The 23,559-nt window shown below is 37.3% G+C and overlaps 1 protein-coding gene across 6 annotated transcripts in view; it reads left to right on the plus strand.

Annotated features, from left to right (window-relative positions):
• Positions 1–23,559, plus strand: part of REV3L (REV3 like, DNA directed polymerase zeta catalytic subunit) — a 248,567-nt gene that overhangs the window by 99,919 nt on the left and 125,089 nt on the right. For all 6 annotated transcript variants that reach the window (XM_082634116.1, XM_082634117.1, XM_082634119.1 and 3 more), the window contains one exon: positions 21,285–21,474. In XM_082634116.1, the coding sequence (XP_082490242.1) occupies positions 21,380–21,474 (95 nt within the window). In that variant the 5' untranslated portion in view covers positions 21,285–21,379. The remainder of the gene's footprint in view (positions 1–21,284; positions 21,475–23,559) is intronic.

Here is a 23,559-nt window from a genome sequence, read left to right on the forward strand (position 1 = left end):
TGAGATGGTAAGTATAGTTGAAAATTAACTTGCTTTCAAATGTAAAAATTAAACACAGAACCTCAGGAAATACCATCTGAGTCTAAATGTGCTTGTGAGTTTAGTATGTAGTTCCTCTCTGTTCACGGTATGATTAGTTAAGGTAAAGAAGTCTTATACATATTTGCATGAAGTTATTCACCCTTCAAGTCTCTGCTACTATGAAAAGAATAGATGTTATTCATTTTTAATATGTGCTTATCTCTTTTAAATGCAATAGCCACTAATCTCAGTATCAGATGCTAGATTCTCCTACTGCTCGACCAGAGATTGCTGCTGTAGAGAATCTAAGAAAGAAAAAGTAAAGAGTCCCTGTGATTGGGGGAGTTTTATAACTAAGATAACCATACATCGCAGTTTCCTTGGGATGTTCCTAATTAACCCTAACATAATTATTAATAGTGTCCCCCTTTATTGTCAAAAATCCTAGTTTGGGTGACATATGGTCATCCTCTTTATCTATAATCATGTTGACCACTGAGCAGCTGAACCTGCTTTAAACTTTAGCATTTAACCAGCCTCACTATTCTGATCCTAATTCTCACAGGCGAGTTGGTAGATTGATGGCTGCAAGACAATACAGTTGTTAAAGTGAAACTTAACTCATACATAGGCTCATCTGATAGCAAGAACCTAGATTATGCGGGTTTCTACAGCTCAAAATCCTTTGAATCCCCTTTGAATCACTGCTAACAGTGAACTTTTTTTGTAGTGTCTAGGGACTTTCTCAATCTCCCATCTTCTTTTCTAGGTTTTTCTTTTCCTATTTTTCTTTCCCTATTTTTCTTTCCCTTTCCCATGAACCCATATTTCAGCCTCACTCATATAGTTGGATTTTCCTGAATATATTCTATGCCTTTTCTAATTTTCATACCTTTCTTATATTGTTCCTTTTAATTTTTTCCTGCTCTACGTTTCCCAGTCTCCTTCTCCTATCTATGTCTGTTAAATTCCTACCCATCTTTTAAAGTGCAATGCAGATATTACTTCCACGAAGCTTTTTTTTGCCACACCCCCACTCTAATTAAATTCTCTTTTCTTTAGGTTCCCTAAGCATTTTGTTTCTATCTCTGTTATGTCTTATCATGTAACTTGGTGCCCCACCTCTGTCCCTAGCTCTTTTTTTTTTTTTTTTTAAGATGTTGGGGGTAGGAGTTTATTAATTAATTTCTTTATCTTTGCTGTGGTGGGCCTTCGTTTCTGTGCGAGGGCTTTCTCTAGTTGTGGCAAGCGGGGGTCACTCTTCATCGCGGTGCGCGGGCCTCTCACTATCGTGGCCTCTCTTGTTGCAGAGCACAAGCTCCAGACGCGCAGGCTCCGTAGTTGTGGCTCACGGGCCTAGTCGCTCCGCGGCATGTGGGAATCTCCCAGACCAGGGCTTGAACCCGTGTCCCCTGCATTAGCAGGCAGATTCTCAACCACTGCGCCACCATGGAAGCCCCTGTCCCTAGCTCTTTAAAGGCAAGAGACTGTATTTAATTCATTTTAAAATCCACAATGCATATACAAAGCCTTTTGGATACTAGGTGTTCAGAAAAAATGTATGGTCAATTGTTCGTGTATTGCTCTAATTTCTTTAGAACAACTAGGCTAGAAAATATTTTATTAAAAAAATTTTTTTAGTAGATTTATACCTAAATTTATTAGTAAATACATTAAATGTAAATGAGGTAAATACTCCGGTGAAGACACAGAGATTGCTAGAGTGTATACAACAAAACAAAATCCATATATATGCTCCTTACATGATACAAAGTTTAAATATAAAGCACAGGTAAAAATATGGAAAAAGTGTATCATGCAACACTAACCAAAAGAAAGCTTACTATTCCAATATAAGACAAAGTAAATTTTAAGGCAATAGCATTACTAGAGATAAAGAGATATTTTAAGAGATACAGGAAATATTTTAAAAAGAGATTTTCTTTGTGAACTTTGTAAGGGTAACTTTAATATGCCAATTTCTAAATTTATTTAATGCTTTTAATTATTGTTTCTTTGTTCTACCTGCATTCTTTTTTTAAATTGAAGTATAGTTGATTTACAATGTTGTGTTAATTTCTGCTGTACAGCAAAGTGATTTAGATATATATATATATACACACATACATTCTTTTTTATATTCTTTTCTGTTATGGTTTATCACAGGATATTAAATATAGTACCCTGTGCTATACAGTAGGACCTTGTTGTTTGTCCATTCTGTATATACTAGTTTGCATCTGCTAACCCCAAACTCCCACTCCATCCCTTCCCCACCCCCCGCCCCCTTGGCAACCACAAGTCTGTTCTCTGTGTCTGCGAGTCTGTTTCTGTTTCGTAGATAAGTTCATTTGTGTCATATTTTAGATTCCACGTATAAGTGATATCATACAGTATTTGTCTTTTTCTGACTTTCTTCACTTAATATGATAATCTCTAAGTCCATCCATGTTGCTGCAAATGGCATTACTTCATTCTTTTTTATGGCCAACTAGTATTCCATTGTGTGTGTGTGTGTGTGTGTATGTGTGTACACACATACACCCCCCCCCCATATCTCCTATCCATTCAACTGTTGATGGATATTTATGTTGTTTCTATGTCTTGGCTTTTGTCAATAGTGCTGCTATGAATATAGGGGTGTGTGTATCTTTGAATTATAGTTTAGTCTGGGTATATGCCCAGGAGTGGGATTGCTGGATCATATGGCAACTCTATTTTTTAGTTTCTTGAGGAACCTCCCTACTGTGTTCCATAGTGGCTGCACCAACTTACATTCCCACCAACCATTTAGGAGGGTTCTTTTTCTCCAGCATTTGTTATTTGTAGGCTTATTTAATGATGGCCATTCTGACTGGTGTGAGGTTGTATCTCATTGTAGTTTTGATTTGCATTTCTCTAATAATTAGCAATGTTGAGCATCTTTTCATGTGCCTGTTGGCCATCTGTGTGTCTTTGGAGAAATGTCTATTTAGGTCTTCTGCCCGTTTTTTGATTGGGTTATTTGTTTTTTGATTGTTGAGTTGTGTGAGCTGTTTGTATATTTTGGAAATTTAAGCCCTTGTCCGTTGCATTGTTTGCAAATATTTTCTCCCATTCCATAGGTTGTCTTTCTGTTTATGGTTTCCTTTGCTGTGCAAAAGCTTGTAAGTTTGATTAGATCCCATTTGGGTTTTTTGCTTTTATTTCTGTTGCCTTGGGAGACTGACCTAAGAAAACATTGAGACAGTTACGTCAGAGAATGTTTTGCCTATGTTCTCTTCTAGGAGTTTTATGATGTCTTGTCTTATATTTAAGTCTTTAAGCCATGTTGAGTTTATTTTTGTGTATGGTGTGAGGGTGTGTTCTAGCTTCATTGATTTACATGCAACTGTCCAACTCTCCCAACACCACTTGCTGAAGAAACTGCCTTTTTCCCATTGTATATTCTTGCCTCCTTTGATGAAGATTAATTGACAGTAGGTGTGTCTATTTCTGGGCTCTCTGTCCTGTTCCATTGATCCATTTGTCTGTTTTTGTGCCATAACTGTTAATAATCAAACCATCATTTGTCCTTGATCTAGTGAATGTCAATTGGGAAGTTTTGTTATAGAATTCTAATCAGTACTCTGATCGTATCTTAAACTTCTCATTTTCTTCACTCAGAATAATAATTAGCTTTTTATCTCGCATAACTTACGAACTGAGGATTGTGGCTTATAAATGAAATAGGATAAGTCAGTTGGTCTCATCTACCTCATTTGTGTTATAGACTATGTTCTTGGGTCATCAGGTATGTGATAGATAAATTAAGTCTAAAGTTAATCTGTTCTCATGTTAGGAGAATTAGGATTATAACACCACTGACTCATTGGAGCATTTCAAATTAATATAGTATCTTCAGCTGCTCAGCACTTAAAGGTACACTTTATATTTCACCATGTTCTCGTGAGGTGGATGTTGGTTTGAAATACCTGAGAGCTTTGGAAACCTATTAGGGGGAACCTTACAGTGGGGTTAACATCAGATATAATGGACCAGTAGATTCTTTCATAGACTTTAAGGAAGAGACATTAAATTCTTCCAGTTACTTCCACTTCTGGAAATTCATCTAGATTGGGCCAAGAGGCAGGTTATGTATGTTTGGGGCAGTGGGGGAGGTGGTGGGACAGTCCAACCAAATGGCAATCTCATTCTCAGTGTTTGGCCCTTCAGTCTACGGTGATGACTTAGGGCCACCTTGAATTGTGTCACCATAGACCTTCATCAAGAGGGGAAAGTAGTAGCATTTGATAGTACAGAAAAATATTCATTCTTAAATCAGAATAACAAAGTTAATTGTGGTCTGAGAAGGAGCTTAAAGATTATGGATTGAAGAACTGTCTTTTATGATATGTTTATTTATTTAAATGAGCATTTCTTTTTTTGTTTTGTTTTCTAGAGGTTGGATTTTTTCAAAATTTTTATGTACTTTATTTTATTTTGGGCTGTGTCAGGTCTTAGTTGCGGCATGCCGGATCTTCGTTGCGGCATGTAGGATCTTTCGTTGTGGCCTGTGGGATCTTTCGTTGAGGCACACGGGCTCTTCGTTGCAGCACACGGGCTTCTCTCTAGTTGCAGCGTGTGGGCTCTCTAGTTGAGGCGCACGGGCTCCAGAGCGTGTGGGCTCTGCAGTTTGTGGCACTGGGCTCTCTGTTTGAGGTGCGTGGGCTCAGTAGTTGTGACACGCGGGTTTAATTGCCCTGCAGCATGTGGGATCTTAGTTCCCTGACCAGAGATTGAACCCGCGTCCCCTGCATTGGAAGGCGGATTCTTAACCACTGGACCACCAGGGAAGTCCCTATGATATGTTTTAAAGAGAGACAGATTGGTACATTTTCTAAATAGGAGATTAGAAATGGATGATTTGACAGATTTGAGAAGAGACTTGGAAGGCTAAAAATTGTCTAGAAATGCTAGAATTAGGAGAGTACTCCTCTTGGCAATTGATAAAATTAAATAGGAGAAATTGGTGAACATATAAATTATTTTCATTTAGGACAGGATATAGGTTATTAATATAGGAGGTATTTGACAAACGCCAGATAAATTTGCAGTCAGCATTGGCAGAAGTAAAGATTAGGACGGAGTTAGGATTATGGAAGAAACATCAATGCTGTTAACTGTGAATAGGTACTTCCTTTTAATCACTAATTTCATTTGATAAAAAATATGTCCCTGGGGCTTCCCTGGTGGCGCAGTGGTTGAGAGTCCGCCTGCCGATGCAGGGGACACGGGTTCGTGCCCTGGTCTGGGAGGATCCCACATGCGGCGGAGCGGCTGGGCCCGTGAGCGATGGCCGCTGAGCCTGCGCGTCCGGAGCCTGTGCTCCGCAACGGGAGAGGCCACAGCAGTGAGAGGCCCGCGTACAGCAAAAAAAAAAAAAAAAAAAAGTCCCTGGAGTTTTTGTTTTTGTTTTTTTTAACTTGTTTGAAGTGGTGCTTCGGTAAAGTGAAAAGAACACTAGACTAAGAATCAAGAGCTTAGAGTTCTTTGGGTTCTGAGGTCCTTGAACTTCTTCTCAGTCAGTTAAATGTATGACTTTAGGCACTCTGAATCTCTTGTTTCATATGTTAAATGGGTAAACAAACTGAGATATACCCATACAAGGAGTTACTATGGAGCAATAAAAAGGAATGAACTACTGATACATGTGATATCATGGGTGAACATCAAAATCACTGTGCTGGGCAAAAGAAATCAGGCACAAAAGGGATATGTACCATGTGATTTCATTTTTATGAGGTGCTGGACAAAACTTGTGAAAAATCAGAACAGTGATTGCCTCAGAGGAGGTAGGGATTGACTGAAAAGCAGCACAAGGGAATTTTGGGGGTGATGAAAATGGGAAATGTTCCATAACTTGATGAAGATACACGTTTGTCAAAATTAATCAAGGCACAGTGCCTGTGCATTTCACCAAGTGGAAATTTTATGACTCGTCCCCCATTCCTCCCAGAAAAGAGCAGTAAACAAATAACTGAATTCTAGTTAGTAGATATGCCTTTCTCAGTGGAAGTGGTTAGTAATTCTAAAACTACTTTTTATGTTTTCTAAGTTTATGCAGACAAGTAAATATATTTAGGAAAATGGTAGCCAGGTTTCACACTGTTGGACAAGAGAGAAACATGGAAATGGGAACAACTAGAATGTCTCTGGGGTATTAGGCTGGAGTTGGAGGTACCAGTATGCACTCAGTTTTTACTATATAGAGAGAAAGATAGGTAAGTAGGTCAGTAGATTGGGTGGGAGAGAGAGAGAGAGAGAGAGAAAGGAGGGAGGGAAGAAAGAGAAATAAATATAGCGGTGTGTATATCTGTATAAATATATAAATTTCCTAGCTCTGTTTGCTTAGAGGTTCTGGAATTAAAGGCACCCCCAAAGCAATAGCAATGAACACACTTTACATCCAGATCTCGATTTCTAAATAACGTTCTCACTAAATGTACCTTTGAGAGAGAGCTGATTGCATGGCTGGGGCAGAGAATGTGCAAGATGAGCCTGGAACATCTTACTGTTCCAGAAAATAAGAATGTGTTCAGGTAGTGATGGGAACATATCAAAAGACATAAGAATTCTGGTTTCCACTCCGACATGAAAAAATTAGAAGTTGTCACTCTTGTCCTCACAAGAACAAAGTTGAACGATCTAAAAATCAGTAACTCTGCTTAGATCCATAAGAGAGTTGAGGTCACAGAGCAAACCAATACCCTGGAAACTAGAGAGACAAATACAGAGAATCACAGCTTACCAGGAGCAGAAGCTGATGGAGCCAGGAACTGGTAGGAAAACTTAAACTGTAACTGATGAACTTCCAGAAGGTGAGTGTGGATTAGCTTGAGAGTTAAAAATTCCTGGGTGCTCAGTTTTAGGGAAGGGGTCCCACACTTCTATGAGTTTTTCTTCTACGAGCTCTACCAGGTTCTCACAGCAGAGACTGGGGGGGAAATCCCTTTATGCTTCCGGCAGAGGGAGTGGAATAGTAACCATTTTGAAATATGCTCAGAGCATTCTGTTCTCCCCCTGCTCAAAGGGGGAAACTAGCAGAGCCTAATCAACTTGGGGAAAGGGAAATACCCAGCTTCAGCTCCCTCTAGCCTTGTTGCCTCATCTAAGAGGGGAGAAAAGGCCGAGAGACACTTGCGAAGGCCACAGCCAGGAACACAGGGCCACTAAAAGACTCAGACCTAACCATAAGGTTACAGAACATTTTTCCTTCCCCTTATATCTTACCACCACGTTAACGGGGTTCCTGTATAGTAACAGAGGATTACAGATGGAAAAACTACAAGGCTTGCACTTTATTTAAGGAGTTTCTTGGGAAACTCAAGACAACAGGAGAGACAAATATAAGGACATTAGAGGAAATTTTAGCCTCTGATACCTGTAGCTACAGTAAATATAGGCTAACTCCTAGTCAAATTTGGCAGGGATTTTAGAATTGTCAGACTGGGAATTTAAAATTAAACTGATTAATATACTAGGGGCTCTAATTGGAAAAGTGGATAACACGTAAAAACAGATTCATAATGCAAGCAGAGAGATGGAAACTCTAAGAAAGCATCAAAGGGAAATACTAGAAATCAAAAGCACTGTAATGGAAATGAAGAATGCCTTTGATGGACTCATCAGAAGGAAAATAGAGGAAGGAACAAAAGAAATATTTGAAGTAATGGGCTGAGAATTTTCCAAAATTAATGACAGAGACCAAACCACCAGTCCAGGAAGCTCAGAAGACACCAAATATGATAAATGCCAAATCTAGTCTTAGGCATAACATTTTCAAATTGTGAAGAATTACATTGGACTTCTTCACAAACCATGCAAGCAAGAAGAGAGTAGAGTGAAATGTTTAGAAAGGAAGAGCATCAGAGAAGACCAAGTGAAAGTAAAATAAAACTTTTGTTTTCTTATTTTTTTTTCTTGTTCTTAATTGACATAATAGATTGGTTCAAAATAATAATAGAAGCAATGTATTGAGTAATTACAGGTTTTGGAGAAGTGAAATGAATGATAGCAATGTTATAAGGGAAAAGGGAAGAATCTGGAATACTATTATTAAAAACTTGGAATACCGTTATAAAGTACTTGTACTACCTGTGAAGTGCAGTCCGTATAGTGTTATTTGACAGTGGATGTAGATTAGATTTAAATGTATGCTGCAAACTCTAAAGCAACCACAAATTCAGTTTTTCCTTTTAATACTTTGAAGATGTCCCTCCACTGACTCTGGTTTGATAGGTTTGGCAATATGTTTCTGCCCAAAATTTTGGACTCCCAATTTTCATGATTTATAACTCTGCTTAATTCGGGCCCCCGTGTGACCAACTGTATGCTTAGTAGAACTAACTGGCCATATCAGTTCGGTACTCTTAAATAACTAAACATAGTCCTAAGAAAACTTCCTTTTAATTCATATACAAAAGTTGTAGGGTATTTGGGGGAGCAGGGGTTGAGGAGTGGGAGAAGGCTATGCTGCTTCTGCCTTTTGAGAGAGCAAATATTAAATACAGTGTAGTACCAGAAAACTACTAGAGCTAATCAATGAATTTGGTAAAGTAGCAGGGTACAAAATTAATGCACAGAAATCTCTTGCATTCCTAAATACTAAAGATGAAAAATCTGAAAGAGAAATTAAGGAAACACTCCTATTTACCATTGCAACAAAAAGAATAAAATACCCAGGAATAAGCCTACCTAAGGAGACAAAAGACCTGTATGCAGAAAACTATAAGACACTAATGAAAGAAATTAAAGATGATACAAACAGATGGAGAGATATACCATGTTCTTGGATTGGAAGAATCAACATTGTGAAAATGACTATACTACCCAAAGCAATCTACAGGTTCAATGCAATCCCTATCAAGCTACCAATGGCATTTTTCACAGAACTGGACAAAAAATTTCACAATTTGTATGGAAACACGAAAGACTCTGAGTAGCCAAAGCAATCTTGAGAAAGAAAAATGGAGCTGGAGGAATCAAGCTCCCTGACTTCAGACTATACTACAAAGCTACAGTCATCAAGACAGTATGGTACTGGTACAAAAACAGAAATATAGATCAATGGAACAGGATAGAAAGCCCAGAGATAAACCCACGCACATATGGTCACCTTATTTTTGATAAAGGAGGCAAGAATATACAATGGAGAAAAGACAGCCTCTTCAATAGTGGTGCTGGGAAAACTGGACAGCTACATGTAAAAGAATGAAATTAGGACACTCCCTGACACCATACAGAAACTCAAAATGGATTAAAGACCTAAATGTAAGGCTAGACACTATCAAACTCTTAGAGGAAAATATAGGCAGAACACTCTATGACATACCTCACAGCAAGATCCTTTTTGACCCACATCCTAGAGTAATGGAAATAAAAACAAACAAATGGGACCTAATGAAACTTAAAAGCTTTTGCACAGCAAAGGAAACCATAAACAAGATGAAAAGACAGCCCTCAGAATGGGAGAAAATATTTACAAATGAAGCAACTGGCAAAGGATTAATCTGCAAAATTTACAGGCAGCTCATGCAGCTCAATATCAAAAAAACAAACAACCCAATCCAAAAATGGGCAGAAGGCCTAAATAGACATTTCTCCAAAGAAGATATACAGATTGCCAACAAACACATGAAAGAATGCTCAACATCATTAATCATTAGAGAAATGCAAGTCAAAACTACAATGAGGTATCACCTCACACCAGTCAGAATGGCCCACCATCAAAAAATCTAGAAACAATAAATGCTGGAGAGGGTGTGGAGAAAAGGGAACCCTCTTGCAGTGTTGGTGGAAATGTAAATTGATACAGCCACTATGGAGAACAGTATGGAAGTTCCTTAAAAAACTTAAAATAGAACTACTCTATGACCCAGCAATCCCACTACTGGGCATATACGCTGAGAAAACCATAATTCAAATAGAGTCATGTACCACAATGTTCACTGCAGCTCTATTTACAATAACCAGGACATGGAAGCAACATAAGTGTCCACTGACAGATGAATGGATAAAGAAGATGTGACACATATATACAATGGAATATTACTCAGCCATAAAATGAAACAAAATTGAGTTATTTGTAGTGAGGTGGATGGACCTAGAGTCTGTCATACAGAGTGAAGTCAGTCAGAAAGAGAAAAACAAATACTGTATGCTAACACATATATATGGAATCTAAAAAAAAAAAAATGGTTCTGAAGAACCTAGGGTCAGGACAGGAATAAAGACGCAGATGTAGAGAATGGACTAGAGGACACGGGGATGGGGAGGGGTAAGCTGGGATGAAGTGAAAGAGTGGCATGGACTTATATATACTACCAAATGTAAAATAGATAGCTAGTGGGAAGCAGCCGCATAGCACCAGGAGTTCAGCTCTGTGCTTTATGACCACCTAGAGGGCTGGGATAGGTAGGCTGGGAGGGAGACGCAAGAGGGAGGGGATATGGGGATATATGTATATGTATAGCTGATTCACTTTGTTATAAAGCAGAAACCAACACAGCATTGTAAAACAATTATACTCCAATAAAGATGAAAAAGAAAAAAAATACAGTGTAGTAGTTCAGTTTTGTTGTCATTTAGTTTTTGTTGTCTGATAAAAAACTTTCTTACATTGACAGCTCTTTCTTGATCCTTAATTTCTTTATCTGTTTGGGTAATGATCAGTTTAAGTGGAACCTTAATTTCTTTATCTGTTTGGGTAATGATCAGTTTAAGTGGAACATCTCTCTATAATTTGACAAAATATCTTAATGTGATTCTGGATTCAGTACTATACTTAGTGCATCATTATATGGAGATAAAGATGTATAAGTGGTTTTAGTGGCTAATGCTTGTATTTCTCATTTTATTCATAATTTATTTCTGTGATGCAAATCCACTAATTCATTTTAATGAATGCATTGACTCTAATGGTATATTAAAAATTAAATCTTCTCATTAGAGACCTCTAAAGAAAACAATGAGTATGGATAGGTTTAAAAATATATATAATAACACAATTTTGTAAATCAACTGTACTTCAATTATATATAATTATATATAATAGCTTTATTCAGATGTTGTTCACATACCATAAGTTTACCTATTTAAAGTGTACAATTCAGTGTTTTTGAGTATATTCACAGAGTTGTGTAACTGTAACCATCACCACAATCAGTTTTAGAACATTTCTGTCACTCTAAAAAGAAACACCATATCCAGTAGCAGTCATTACTCCACCCAACACCATCAGTCCTTAAAACCTCTAGTAACCTTTCTGTTCCTGTAAGTTTATGTATTTTAGACATTTCATGTAAACGGAATCATACAATATTTGATTTTTTGTGCGTTTGGCTTCTTTAACTTAGTATAAGGTTTTTAAGGTTCATCCATGTTGTAGCATTTATCAGTTCATTCGTTTTTATGGCTGAATAAATATTCCATTGTATAGATGCCACACTATATTTCTTCATTCATCAGTTGATGAACATTTGGGTTATTACTACCTTCTGGCTGTTACGAATAATGCTGCTATGAGCATTTATGTGCAGATTTTTGTGTGGATGTGTATTTTCATTTATCTTGGGCATGTGTATAGGAGTGGTATTGCTGGTCATATGGTAACTCTGTGTTTAAACTTTTGAAGAACGCCAGTCTACTTTCCAAACCAACCACAGCATTTAACATTTCCACCAGCAGTGTATGAGGTTTCCAGTTTCTCCATAACACTTGTTATTGTCTGACTTTTTGATTGTAGCCATCCTAGTGGGTGTAAAGTCATATTTAATTGTGGTTTTGATTTGCATTTCACTGATGGCTACTGATGTTGAGCATCTTATATGTACTTATTGGCCATTTTTATGTTTTCTTGTAGAAATGTCTATTCAGATCCTTCGCCCATTTAAAAACTGGGTTATTTGTCTTTTTTCTTGTTGTAAGTGTTTATTCTAGTTACAAGTCCCTTATAAAATATGATTGCTAAATACTTTCTTTTATTTCTTAAGTTGTCTTTTTACTTTCTTTTAGATTGGTAAACTTTTAAGGTCCTTGATTGTTTAGCTACCATAAAGTATGGTTGAGCAACTTACTAGATTTGCATAATTTAATTATTTGTAACATTTTATTTATGTGCCTTTGAAACCAAATTCAGGCATTTATATACAAATTTGGACGGTTTAGGTTTATTTTGATTAGCTATTAATATTGCTTTAAATCATCTGAGTTGAATTTTCAAATTGTAATCAGATTATTAATTTTACTGCAAGACCTTGGATTACTTAAACTTTTAGTCAAAATACCACAAAGATTAATATGTGTGACCATTGTGGCTAAAACGTCCGAAACTAAAACAACGTTTGTTTTACAAGTCAGAATTTTATTTTTAGCAAGGGTTAATAAGCGCTAGTTTTTTAAATGAAATTTAGTCTGAAAGGTACACATTTTCTTGGAGATTCTAGCTTGAAACCACTGTTAACAGTTTAATTTTTTAAGGCTAAAAGTTTGATGGTATACCATGGTGTGTGAAATAGTATCCAAACTGAGGCTCACAATCGCAGTGAAAGTAAAGGTAATTACTCATTTCCTTTCTATGATAACAATTGCAAACTAAATTACATATGAACTTTGGGCACATCATTTCATCAGTTTTTTGACATGTTAATCATAAAAGAATTTATATGTTATATTTTGCTGTTGGTTATTTTACTGCTGTTTAATATGGAAAGGTGGTCCTTAATTCAGTCCCTTCTAGCCCCTTGCAAGTAGGAGGAGATAGGAGGACATTATGAATCTTCATTAGCATTTGAAAAGCAATATTTATAGGGAGAAAAAATAAAAGCAGGCAAATTTTCTAGTAGACTCAATTTTTTTTTTTTTTTTTTTTTTTTTTTTTTGCGGTACACGGGCCTCTCACTGTTGTGGCCTCTTCCGTCGCAGAGCACAGGCTCTGGACGCGCAGGCTCATTGGCCATGGCTCACGGGCCCAGCCACTCTGCGGCATGTGGGATCTTCCCGGACCGGGGCACGAACCCGTGTCCCCTGCATCGGCAGGCGGACTCTCAACCACTGCACCACCAGGGAAGCCCTGCAGTATTCTTAAAAAAATTTTTTTTCTTGAAGTATAGTTGATGTACAATATTGTATGTTACAGGTGTACAATATAGTGGTTTATAATTTTTAAATGTTGTACTCCATTTATAGTTATTATAAAATATTGGCTATATTCCCTGTGTTGTAAAATATATCCTTGTAGCTTCTTTTATACATAATAGTTTGTATCTCTTAATCCTCTACCCCTATATTGCCCCTCCTCCCTTCCCTCTCCCTACTGGTAACTACTAGTTTGTTCTCTATATCTGTGAGTCTTTCTTTTTTGTTGTATTCACTAGTTTGTTGAATTTTTTTAGATTCCACATATAAGTGATCATCATAAAATATTTGTTTTTCTCTGTCTGACTTATTTCACTTAGCATAATACCCTCCAAGTCCATCCCTGTTGTTGCAAATGGCAAAATTTCATTCTTTTTTATGGCTGAGTAGTATTCTGTATGTGTGTGTATGCATATTGCACAGCTTCTTTATCCATTCATCTGTTGATGAACACTTAGGATGCTTCTGTATCTTGGCAGTTATAAATAATGCTGCTCTGAACATTGGGGTGCATATATCTTTTTGAATCAGTGTTTTCATTTTCTTTGGCTATATACCCAGGAGTGGAATTGCTGGGTCATATGGTAGTTCTGTTTTCAGTTTTTTTGAGAAACTTCCATACTGTTTTCCTCAGTGGCTGTACCAATCTACATTTCCACCAACAGTGTATGAGGGTTTCCTTTTCTCCACATCCTCACCAACATTTGTTATTTGTGTTCTTTTTATGATAGCCATTCTGACAGGTGTGAATGATTAGCAGTGTTGAGCATCTTTTCATGTTCCTGTTGGCCATCTGCACTTCCTCTTTGGAAAAATGTCTGTTCAGGTCTTCTGCCCATTTTTAAATTGGGTTGTTTGTGTTTTTGATGTTGAGTTGTATGAGCTATTTATATATTTTGGACATTAACCCCTTATCTGTCATATCATTTGCAAATATTTTCTCCCATTGAGTAGGTTGTCTTTTCCTTTGACAGTATTTGCCAGTATTCTTGTTGCTTTTATGGACGAGCTGGTTTTCCAAGGTCCTTCCTCTGCCATTCTGGAAGTGCCTCTTCCCATTCTTGTATATTTTTATCAGCATTCTGCTTCCAGTCTCTGACCCAGCCTCTCATTGCTTGCCCTTCTCTTATACATTTCTACTGGACCTTTGGAACTCTGGTTCCATGGCTAACATAGTTACATTGTCAACTATTCACTGACTATTACCTCCCTTTTTTGCCAGGCAGCCCTTTCAGGGGCTGATTCTCTCACATCCCACATAAATCAAAATCCTCTATTCCTCCCTTAAATATTAGTATTCCTCAAGTTTCTGGCTTACACTCCTTCTCTTGTCTGTTTTCCCTGAACATTCTTACCCAGTTGTTGCTCATACTCTCAAATCTGTCTTCTTCTGTAGCCCAGATCTCTGTCTTAAGCTCCTCATCTGTATCTAATTTTGCTTAACATAAATCTTCATTTGGAATCTCTACAGACATGTAAAATTCCTCAAGTTCAAAACAGAAATCAACATATTCTTCTTTCTCAGTTTTCTTTGAATGACATTCCCATTTATCTAGTTGCCGAAACCAAAAATGTGGGTCATTTTTTATTTTTTCTCCTTTACCCTATCTTCAAATTATAGTAAGTTACCTTTCAGTTCTGTGCCCTAAATCTTTCGGTTTAGGTTTTCTGTATCTCTACTGACATCTCCTGCCTGAATTATTCCAACAGCCTCCAAAACAGATCTTCCCATTATAGTTCTGTCCCCAGCTTCTCCACAATGTGTCCAAAAGGGAACTTTATAAAATGCAAATCCAAATAGGTCACAGAGTCCACACACACACACACACACACACACACACACACACACACACACACACTCTCTCTCTCTCTCTCTCTCTCTCTCTCTCTCTCTCTCTCTCTCTCTCTCTCTTTGCCCTTCTCTCCATTGCATTCCTTGGTCCATCCTAATTGCCTTTTTCCTATTTCCAGACCATGTCATGTTCTTGTTTGCTTTCAGATATCTGTACATACTGCAGTATTCTTTCTCACTTTGCTCTTTTATTACTTCCTCAGGGAAGCCTTCTTATATTCTCACAAACTGAGTTAGATACTTCTGGATATAGAATTACCATACTTTAATGGCCTGTTTACTCATCTTTATCACCAAGTAGAATGTCAAGTCCATGAGATCCAGGGCTGTGATTATGAGCAGCCTGTGGCCTAGCACCGAACATTAGCACCAAACATTGGGCTTCCACAAATTATTTGATGAATAGAGAATTTATGCCTACATGTATGAACGACAGAACCAACCATGTTCAGCACTGAGAATACAAAGATATATTAGGCAGACGTATAAATAAAATAGGCCTTTGAAACATCTGGTGTTTGAGGGATATAGCTGTTAGTAATGTAGGATTAGTAACTTAAAGCCAATGATTCTAAATAAAGTTCTGTATACCTTAGTTGAAGAAATAAAATGGCATGAATGTATGTGAGACCCCAAAACATTATTTATGAATGAAAGGAGAAAATGAAGAGAAACTATTCAACAGGAAGTTATATACATGTGCCCTTTATAAAGTTAGTGTTTATACTTAGTTTTTGTTTTATTTTGTTTTTAATTTCTGGGCATTGAGAAGTAGGTGACTTCTTCCCTCCTGCCTTTCTTTTACACAAATTGTATAATATTTAGAAAATATATATAAGCAACAACAAAAAAATGAAATCACCCATTATCTGATTTAATGTATTATATATAGTTTCATAACTGAATTAAATCTGAACATCACCAGAAATAGATATGTCATAAACATCTTATGCTAGGAAATATACGTCAATACCACCTGTTGCTGAGGTTAGCAGACTTTTTCTCTATAGGGCCACATAGTACATTTTTGAAGCTTTGAGGGGCTAGAAGGTCTCTGTCACAGCTATTCAACTCTTCCTGTAGCAAAAGCAGCCATAGACCATTCCAAATGGGTGTATTCCAATAAAACTTGACTTACAAAAACAAGTGGCTAGCAGGATTTGGTATGAGAGCCATAGATTTGTTCTGAGATACAGATATGCCATAATTACTTAATCTTGGGGAAGTTTATTATCTTTAATTTTTTACTATTATTAGTTATACTCTCTTAGCATCTTAATATCTAAACCTGTATGTACATTCTTAATTTTTTCCTTAGCGTAAATTCTGAAAAAATGTAATTTCTAGGGCTAAGAGTACATCTTTAAGACTTTTTAAAACGAGAATAGGTGACATAACACTTGCTTTCAAACTGTGACTATGAGGAGTTTTGCTTGATTCATTTTGTGGGTTTTGTGGGGATGGAAAAAGAAAAACTGGAGGGAAACATTGAGTTAACGATAGTAATATAAAACTTAAAAAGAGATGTTCCATGAAGAAGAAAATATGAAAAATTTCATAAGTACAGATATTCCTGTTCACATAACCAAGTTTTTTTGTTTGTTTGTTTGTTTGTTTGATAGCTCTGTAGAGTTTTGTTTAAAATCTTGTGTAGATTGAGATTTGGGAGGTGGGGTTTGCAAATTACAAAATGAGCGTTTCTTATTCAGTCTCCTAAGATACTCTTAGGTCAGCATGATTTTGATTGTGATTACAAATCAGCTTGTTTTTTTAAAAAAAGAAAGAAAAAAGAAGACGCTGTTAAATTTTCCTGTTCTGGTTGACAAGGAAGTCTAATCAGTTAGATCAGGGTTTGGCAAATTACTATCCATGGACAAAATCCCTCCTGTTGCCTGTTTTTGTAAGTGAAGTTTTATTGGAACACAGCCATGCCCATTCACTTAAGTACTGTCTATGACTGCTTTTAGACTACAACAACAGAGTTAAGTAGTTGTCAGAGACAGTATAGTCCAGAAAGCCTAAAGTATTTACTATCTGCCACTTTACAGAAGAAAATTTTCAGACCCCGGAATTAGAGGAATGGCACGTTAGTCTGTTTATTGAAAATGGATCCACAAAAGCAAAAGTAATTTTGCTACAGATAAACTAACAAGGTTTTAGAAGCACAATTAATTCAGAGCCCAAATCTGGGCACTTAAAATGTAGAAGAACACGTGAGAAAACAATATAAGAAATGTTGGAATACAGAGGACTTAATATGTAGTGTAATTCTAAGTTATGTGAAAGATTAGATTTAGAACACCCAAGTACTGGCTGTTACAGAGGCACCTACCTTAGTTACAAAAGCCCTTCTTACACACAGTTGGAAAATAGCCAATTCCACAGTTTTGCTATAGTGTCTTTAAAAGCGAGCAGTTATACTGTGACGAGTTCTGTGGCATTTTTCGTGAAACAACCTTGTTGCAGTTTCTGAATGAGAGGACGTCAGTCAAATTGGAAAATTCACACTCTTAAAAATTTTTTGAAACCTGTGTACATAGGCTTATTCCCCCAATGACAGTCTTTATCCTTACTGGATTTGTTACCTTAATTCAGTTTCGCATGGCAATAATAGGGGACATTCAGAAAGTAGGGATATTTTCTTTCTTTGGATCCACGTTACCTGGAAATAGGTAATATCCAGGATCCCAAATCATTTAGTAAGGTTTTGAAACAGCATAGCTTTTATTAATTTTATAAGAAGTTTCTTAAAAGAATCCTGTGTGTGGAACTCTTTGGAGTATAGTAGAAAAGCCTCTAGGCTGAAGCCAAGTGTTCCTCTTCACTAGGCCGCTAAATAGATGTTGAAAAAACCTGAGTCCGTAACCAGCTACCTGGACTTCTTCTATGAGAGAGAAGCTACTAATTTAATGCTTACAAGCACTGATTTTAGGGTGTTTTCTCACAGCCGAAAATAATCCTGAGTGAGGGGGGTCAGGGTAGACTAGTTTATCTCTGAGGGACTTTACATCTATATGGCTCCACATATTTGTGTGGGATAGAGTTGTTGGAGGGGAAAAAATAAAAGTGGTCTGTATCTTGTCAAGATAAAGCAACGCTCTGACAGAGCCACAAATTTTATAATGACAAAAGACAAGAAATTGACTCTCGTTCATTTTTACACATTTCTTTCTTTAACTTTTGAGTTTCCTTTTTTTATCTTGTTTCTCATAATTTCTGTGACACTTGTTCTGTATTAGAGCTGTTATGGTTCTGCCAAGAATTCCTTAGGCTGTGGTGGTTCTTCAGGAGATTGTTCTTGAGTGAGGGTGGTGAGTAAAGCACTGAGCTATCCCATCTGCTGGAGAACTAGATGGAGGTGCATCTGTCTTGATTTAGTGACTACAGCTTTGCATGGGACGTCGGGTCATTCAGGGTAGGAAAGTGCAATAAGCTGGAGATCCTTTATGTCCTTCTGTAACCCTGATGGTGGTGCCTTAGTTGTATCAGAGTCCCTCTGTTTTCATAGATTTGTTTTTTCAGATATTCTAGGCTTTCACACCATTCCTTCTCCTTAAGCAACTATTCTGTTTTGCTGGTGGTTCAATAAATATCTGTTAAACACATATTAATGTGTTTTGTGCTGGATCCTGGGGATATTACTATCATTCAAACACAGCACCAGCTCCCAAGAATTTGCAGTCAAATGGGAGAGCCCGGTAAGAAAACAGGTGTTTATAGTACAAAATAAGAACTGAGGAATTAAGGATAAAGGAAGCCAATATTTACTTTCTTAAAAACATTGAACCAGAATGGTAAAATGGAAAGAGCATTGGTTTTAGATTTTGTTGATCTGCTTTTAAATCCTGATTCAATTACTTAATAGGTATGTGACTTTGGGAAAGTTAACCTTTGTGATACTTGCAAAGTTGTTCTAAGTTTTAGAAATAAATATATATAAAGCACTTAGTCCAGTGCCTGCTGAATAAATGATTTCTGCTTTTTTTTCTAAATCATACACCACAAATTATTGTTCCAAAGCCTATAAATAAAAAGATCATTTCTCTGGCCCCTACTTCATAGGAGATGTGAAAAGAGGATATGGTAAAATTTTTTATGAACTTTGTGAACATCCTGCCTATAAAGAAACTATTAGAAATCAAATTTTGTAATTATTTCTTATAAAGCTTACCCAGATTTCCATTTTTAAGATATGGACTGTAAAACTCATATCTTAAGAACTTACAATATTTCTTGTGAAATATGCTAGTAATTTTGTAATCACCGGTCTTATATTTTATTTGTCACCTTAAAAAGGGGATACTTTTCTGTCTCCCCACCTCCCTCACCCCGTAGTTTAGCATGCCAGTTACTTTTAACCAAATTGTGGTTTATATCCAGAAGTGTAATGGTTATAACCTTGTTCCATGAGATGTTTAAAAAGCATTCAAATAGATCATCAGTAAATTGATAAAGTATCAATATATTTTCTTAAGACTCACTCATCATTACAATTTGAATTTTTTCTATTTGAAGAATTGAAAGCTGCAATATTCAGGAAGTAGTATCATGCCGTATTTAGAAATAAAACAGAATGGTTAAAGAATTTGCTTTTAACTGAAAATATTTTTTTCATTCCTTTGAAATTAAGTAACATAAAATTAGAAACTAAAATTGGTCTAACAGCAACACAATTTGTAATTCTTCAAAAACGTCAGAGTTGGTAGCTCAAATGAGAATACTGTACTCGGGAGGGCATAGATCTTATTCCATTATGTGACCTTTCCAGTTTTGCTATACTTTATATAATAACTATTCCAGATTTATTTGTTAATTCTGTTATGGCTGTACCTTAAAAATAAGACAAGCTGATGTTATTCACTGTAAAAAGTGTAAATACAAGTATCAACAGAACATAGAACTATTTTCTATGTATTTTACATAAATCACCCTAAATTATAAATAGGATAGTGATCAAACAAATACTTTTCTACCAAAAGAAAAAGCCAGTGGAACAGAGTGGGATAAGAGGTGGGAGAGAAGCCCTAGGATTGTGTTGGCAGGGCAGTAGTAAGTGACAGCATGAGAAAAATGCATGTGTTCTTCCATCACTGCTGTTCTCCTCTCTGTTTGAATTAGACAAATGACATGTGCCCAAGGGGAATGAGGGACAATGTTCAGAGGAAAGGAACCACTTTATACAGCCCTGCCAGATTCATGAGAATAATGATGCATCTGCTTTTTGTTGCTGCTGTTGTTAATTAACCTTGTCATGGATACATTACTGTTTCTGTAGCACTTATTTTGTGGGGTCTTACTGATATTCCTTTCTCTATCATGGCTATACGGGATTGTCTGTTGGCAAATCAGCACCATTTACCCCTTCTGCACCTTGCCTGATGTAATGGCTTCCTGGAAAGTGTGCATGCTGTTTTTTTCCCTCTTTGTGTCTCCCCTGTCCCACTCCATCAAATGTGCAATTTAAGTATCCAGAAGTCCATTACAGACAATTGATTTGTAGGGGTTTTCTTTTGATTTGTTTTTGTCTGTTTTAATTTTTCTTCCCTAATAGCAAAACTTCATTTTTACCGTTCCCAACCCACGCCCCCACCCCGCCCCCCCATAGCAAAACTCCACACACTGGATGCCAAGACAGACACATTCGTTGATTTATTTAGTAAACTTTCAGTGAACTTTTGTAAGCTTCATAACACTGAGTTAAGTGGTATTATAGGGCAAGGGTCCCCAACCCTTGGGCTGTGGACCGGTTACCAATCAGTGGCCTGTTAGGAACCGGGCCGCATAGCAGGAGGTGAGTGGCAGGCGAGCAAGCAAAGCTTAATCTGCTGCTCCCCATCGCTCGAATTACTGCCTGAACCATCCCCGCCCGCCCCCCCCGCCGCCAATTCCGTGGAAACATTGTCTTCCATGAAACCGGTCCCTGGTGCCAAAAAGATTGGGGACCGCTGTTATAGGGCAGTTCAGTGAAGTACATAAAAGTAGTTAGATTGTGAGGGTGAAATATTCAAACGTATTTTCACCAAAACTACTATTTAAATCAAACTATAATGCTTATATTTATAAAATGCTTCTAAATGTTTTGTTGTAAAATGTAGTCAATACAGGTGGCTTTAACTATGGGTTAGTTTCTTCAGCCCTTCCCTCAGATAAGCTGAGTTGTCATTAGACCATTTAAATGACTTGTATTCTGAGCTTTGTAATGTTAAGGTTGTAAAATGCATCTCAAGTCTAAACTTTACAATGTGTTACATTTTAGGTCAGAAGACATGTCTTCATCTACATGGCATCTTTCCTTACCTCTATGTGCCATATGATGGTTATGGACAGCAGCCAGAAAGCTATCTTTCTCAGATGGCATTCAGTATCGACAGAGCACTTAATGTGGCTTTAGGCAATCCATCTTCCACTGCTCAGCACGTGTTCAAAGTGTCATTAGTATCAGGAATGTAAGTATATGATAACATCTTTTTAAATTTCTATTTATCTGTATTTATATTACTGTTCTAGTTAAAAGAAAACATATCCAATTCAAATATACTCTGTTCATTTTTCTTTTATTTCTAATCTAATGGAACCAGGGTGAATTTCTTACTGTAACTTTTTAAAGTCCATTTTTATTGCAATGAAAGATAGATGGTTAACAGTAATTTTTGTTTTAACTTTTTCCATTTCTCTGCTTCCTAGAACTGTAGAAATTCATGTAATTTATTCATCAAGTATTTATTGAGCACCTTTTATATTGGTGAACAAAACAAAGGTCCCTGCCCCCATGGAGGTTACATTCTAGTAATGGAAAACAGAAAATACCCAACAGATAGAACATGAAATAAATTTATTTATTTATTACATGATAATGAATGCTATAGAACAAAATACGTAGAACAGGTAAGAAGGATCAGTAGTATGGGGTGGGGAAGTAGACTGGTGGCAGTTTTATGTAGGGTAATCAGGGAAGGTGTCATTGATACGGTAAATGATATTTGAGCAAAGACTTGAAGGTGAGGGGGTGGGAACAAAATGGAGGCCAGGTGTCTGGAGTGGAGGGAAAGGAGAGTGGACAAAATGAGGTTAGAGAGATATGAGAGAAGGAGATCATGTTGGCCAGCGGATCCCCAAAATCACTTTTACCTGGTTTGACAGCCATGAGAATGCACCTCTCATGTCTCCAAATACAAAGAGCATAATTGAACAGTGGTCCCAGCTACTGCACTAAAATCCATCTGTCATTCTGTGTAAACTGAAGCTGCTTTCCGTAGGCTACTCCCAGCCAGTGGCTAAGCAGAGCAAGGCTACTAAGGCAGGCCTGTTTCTGGGAGACACTTGGGAACTCTGGGACAGCCTTTCTGAACTTTCACTAGAATCACACTGCAATAAAAGACACTTCCACTCATCTTCCCTCTGTCCCTCTCTCCTTCACTTAGATCAGACCTGTATCTAAGTCTTGTGGCTGTCCCACCCTCTCCAGAGTTCATCCTCATATTCTCTCACAGGTGTTCCCACTAACAAATTTCTTGCACATTTTGACATCTACTTCTTGGAGGACTCAGACTAACACACTTGAGAACTTAGTCAAAATACATTCTTTGGTCTCACCCCACATCTAATGAATCAGATACTGTGGTGGTGGGACCCAGAAATTTGTGAGCCTTTCTGCTGATCCTGATGCATACTGAAGTTTGAGAAACCACCGCAGTAGGCTATTCTAAGGACTTTGGCTTTTACTCCGAGCTATTGCATGATTTTGAGCAGCCAGGATCTAACTTAAACTTGAAAGGGTTCCTTTAGCAACTGTGGGAAGAACAGATCATAGAGGCATAAGAGTTGAAACAGGGAGAACATTAGGACTCTTGTTTCATTAATCTGGGTGAGAAAATATGGTGGCTTGAACTAGGGTAGTAGCAGGGGAGTAGTGAGAAGTGGTCAGCTTCTAGGTCTATTCTGAGGGTTGAGTCCCCAAGATTTGCTGTCTCATTGGATGAGGTTTGTGAGAGGAGTCAGGGATGACTACAAAATTTTGAGTCTGTGCAGATAGAACGGGCTGGCAGGAAAGATTTAGAGCTCGTACTGGAACATATGAGTTGAATACATCTGTATGAAATCCATCTTAAATCTGTCTACTTCTTCCACCTTAATCCAGGTTTTCTTCTGGACCACCACAGTATCCTTTTAATTGAATTTCCTTCTTCTGTTCTTATCTCACTCCAGAGCTGCAGAAGTACCTGTCTTGTACTGTAAATTGGATCCTTTTAAAATCATTTAAAATCCTTGAGTGGCTTCCTATTGTTTATAGATTAAACTTTAAGTTTCTGACCCCTGCCTGCCTCTGTAACGTTGCTCACTGTGTTCCATCCAGAAACACTGGTCTTCCTTCAGTCCCTCGGCTGTGCTGAGCTCTTTCCCACCTTTGTACATGCAGTTTCCTTCCCTTGAGTGCCCTACCGCTCTCCAGTCCTTCAAGTCCTTCACCTCTCCAGAGACGTTTTCTCTGACTTCCCTCCTTAAAATAGGTTGTTACTATTCTGTATCTTAGC

The sequence above is a fragment of the Mesoplodon mirus genome, assembly GCF_964341445.2.
Source record: "Mesoplodon mirus genome assembly, chromosome: 10".
Classification (NCBI taxonomy): Eukaryota; Metazoa; Chordata; class Mammalia; order Artiodactyla; family Ziphiidae; genus Mesoplodon; species Mesoplodon mirus.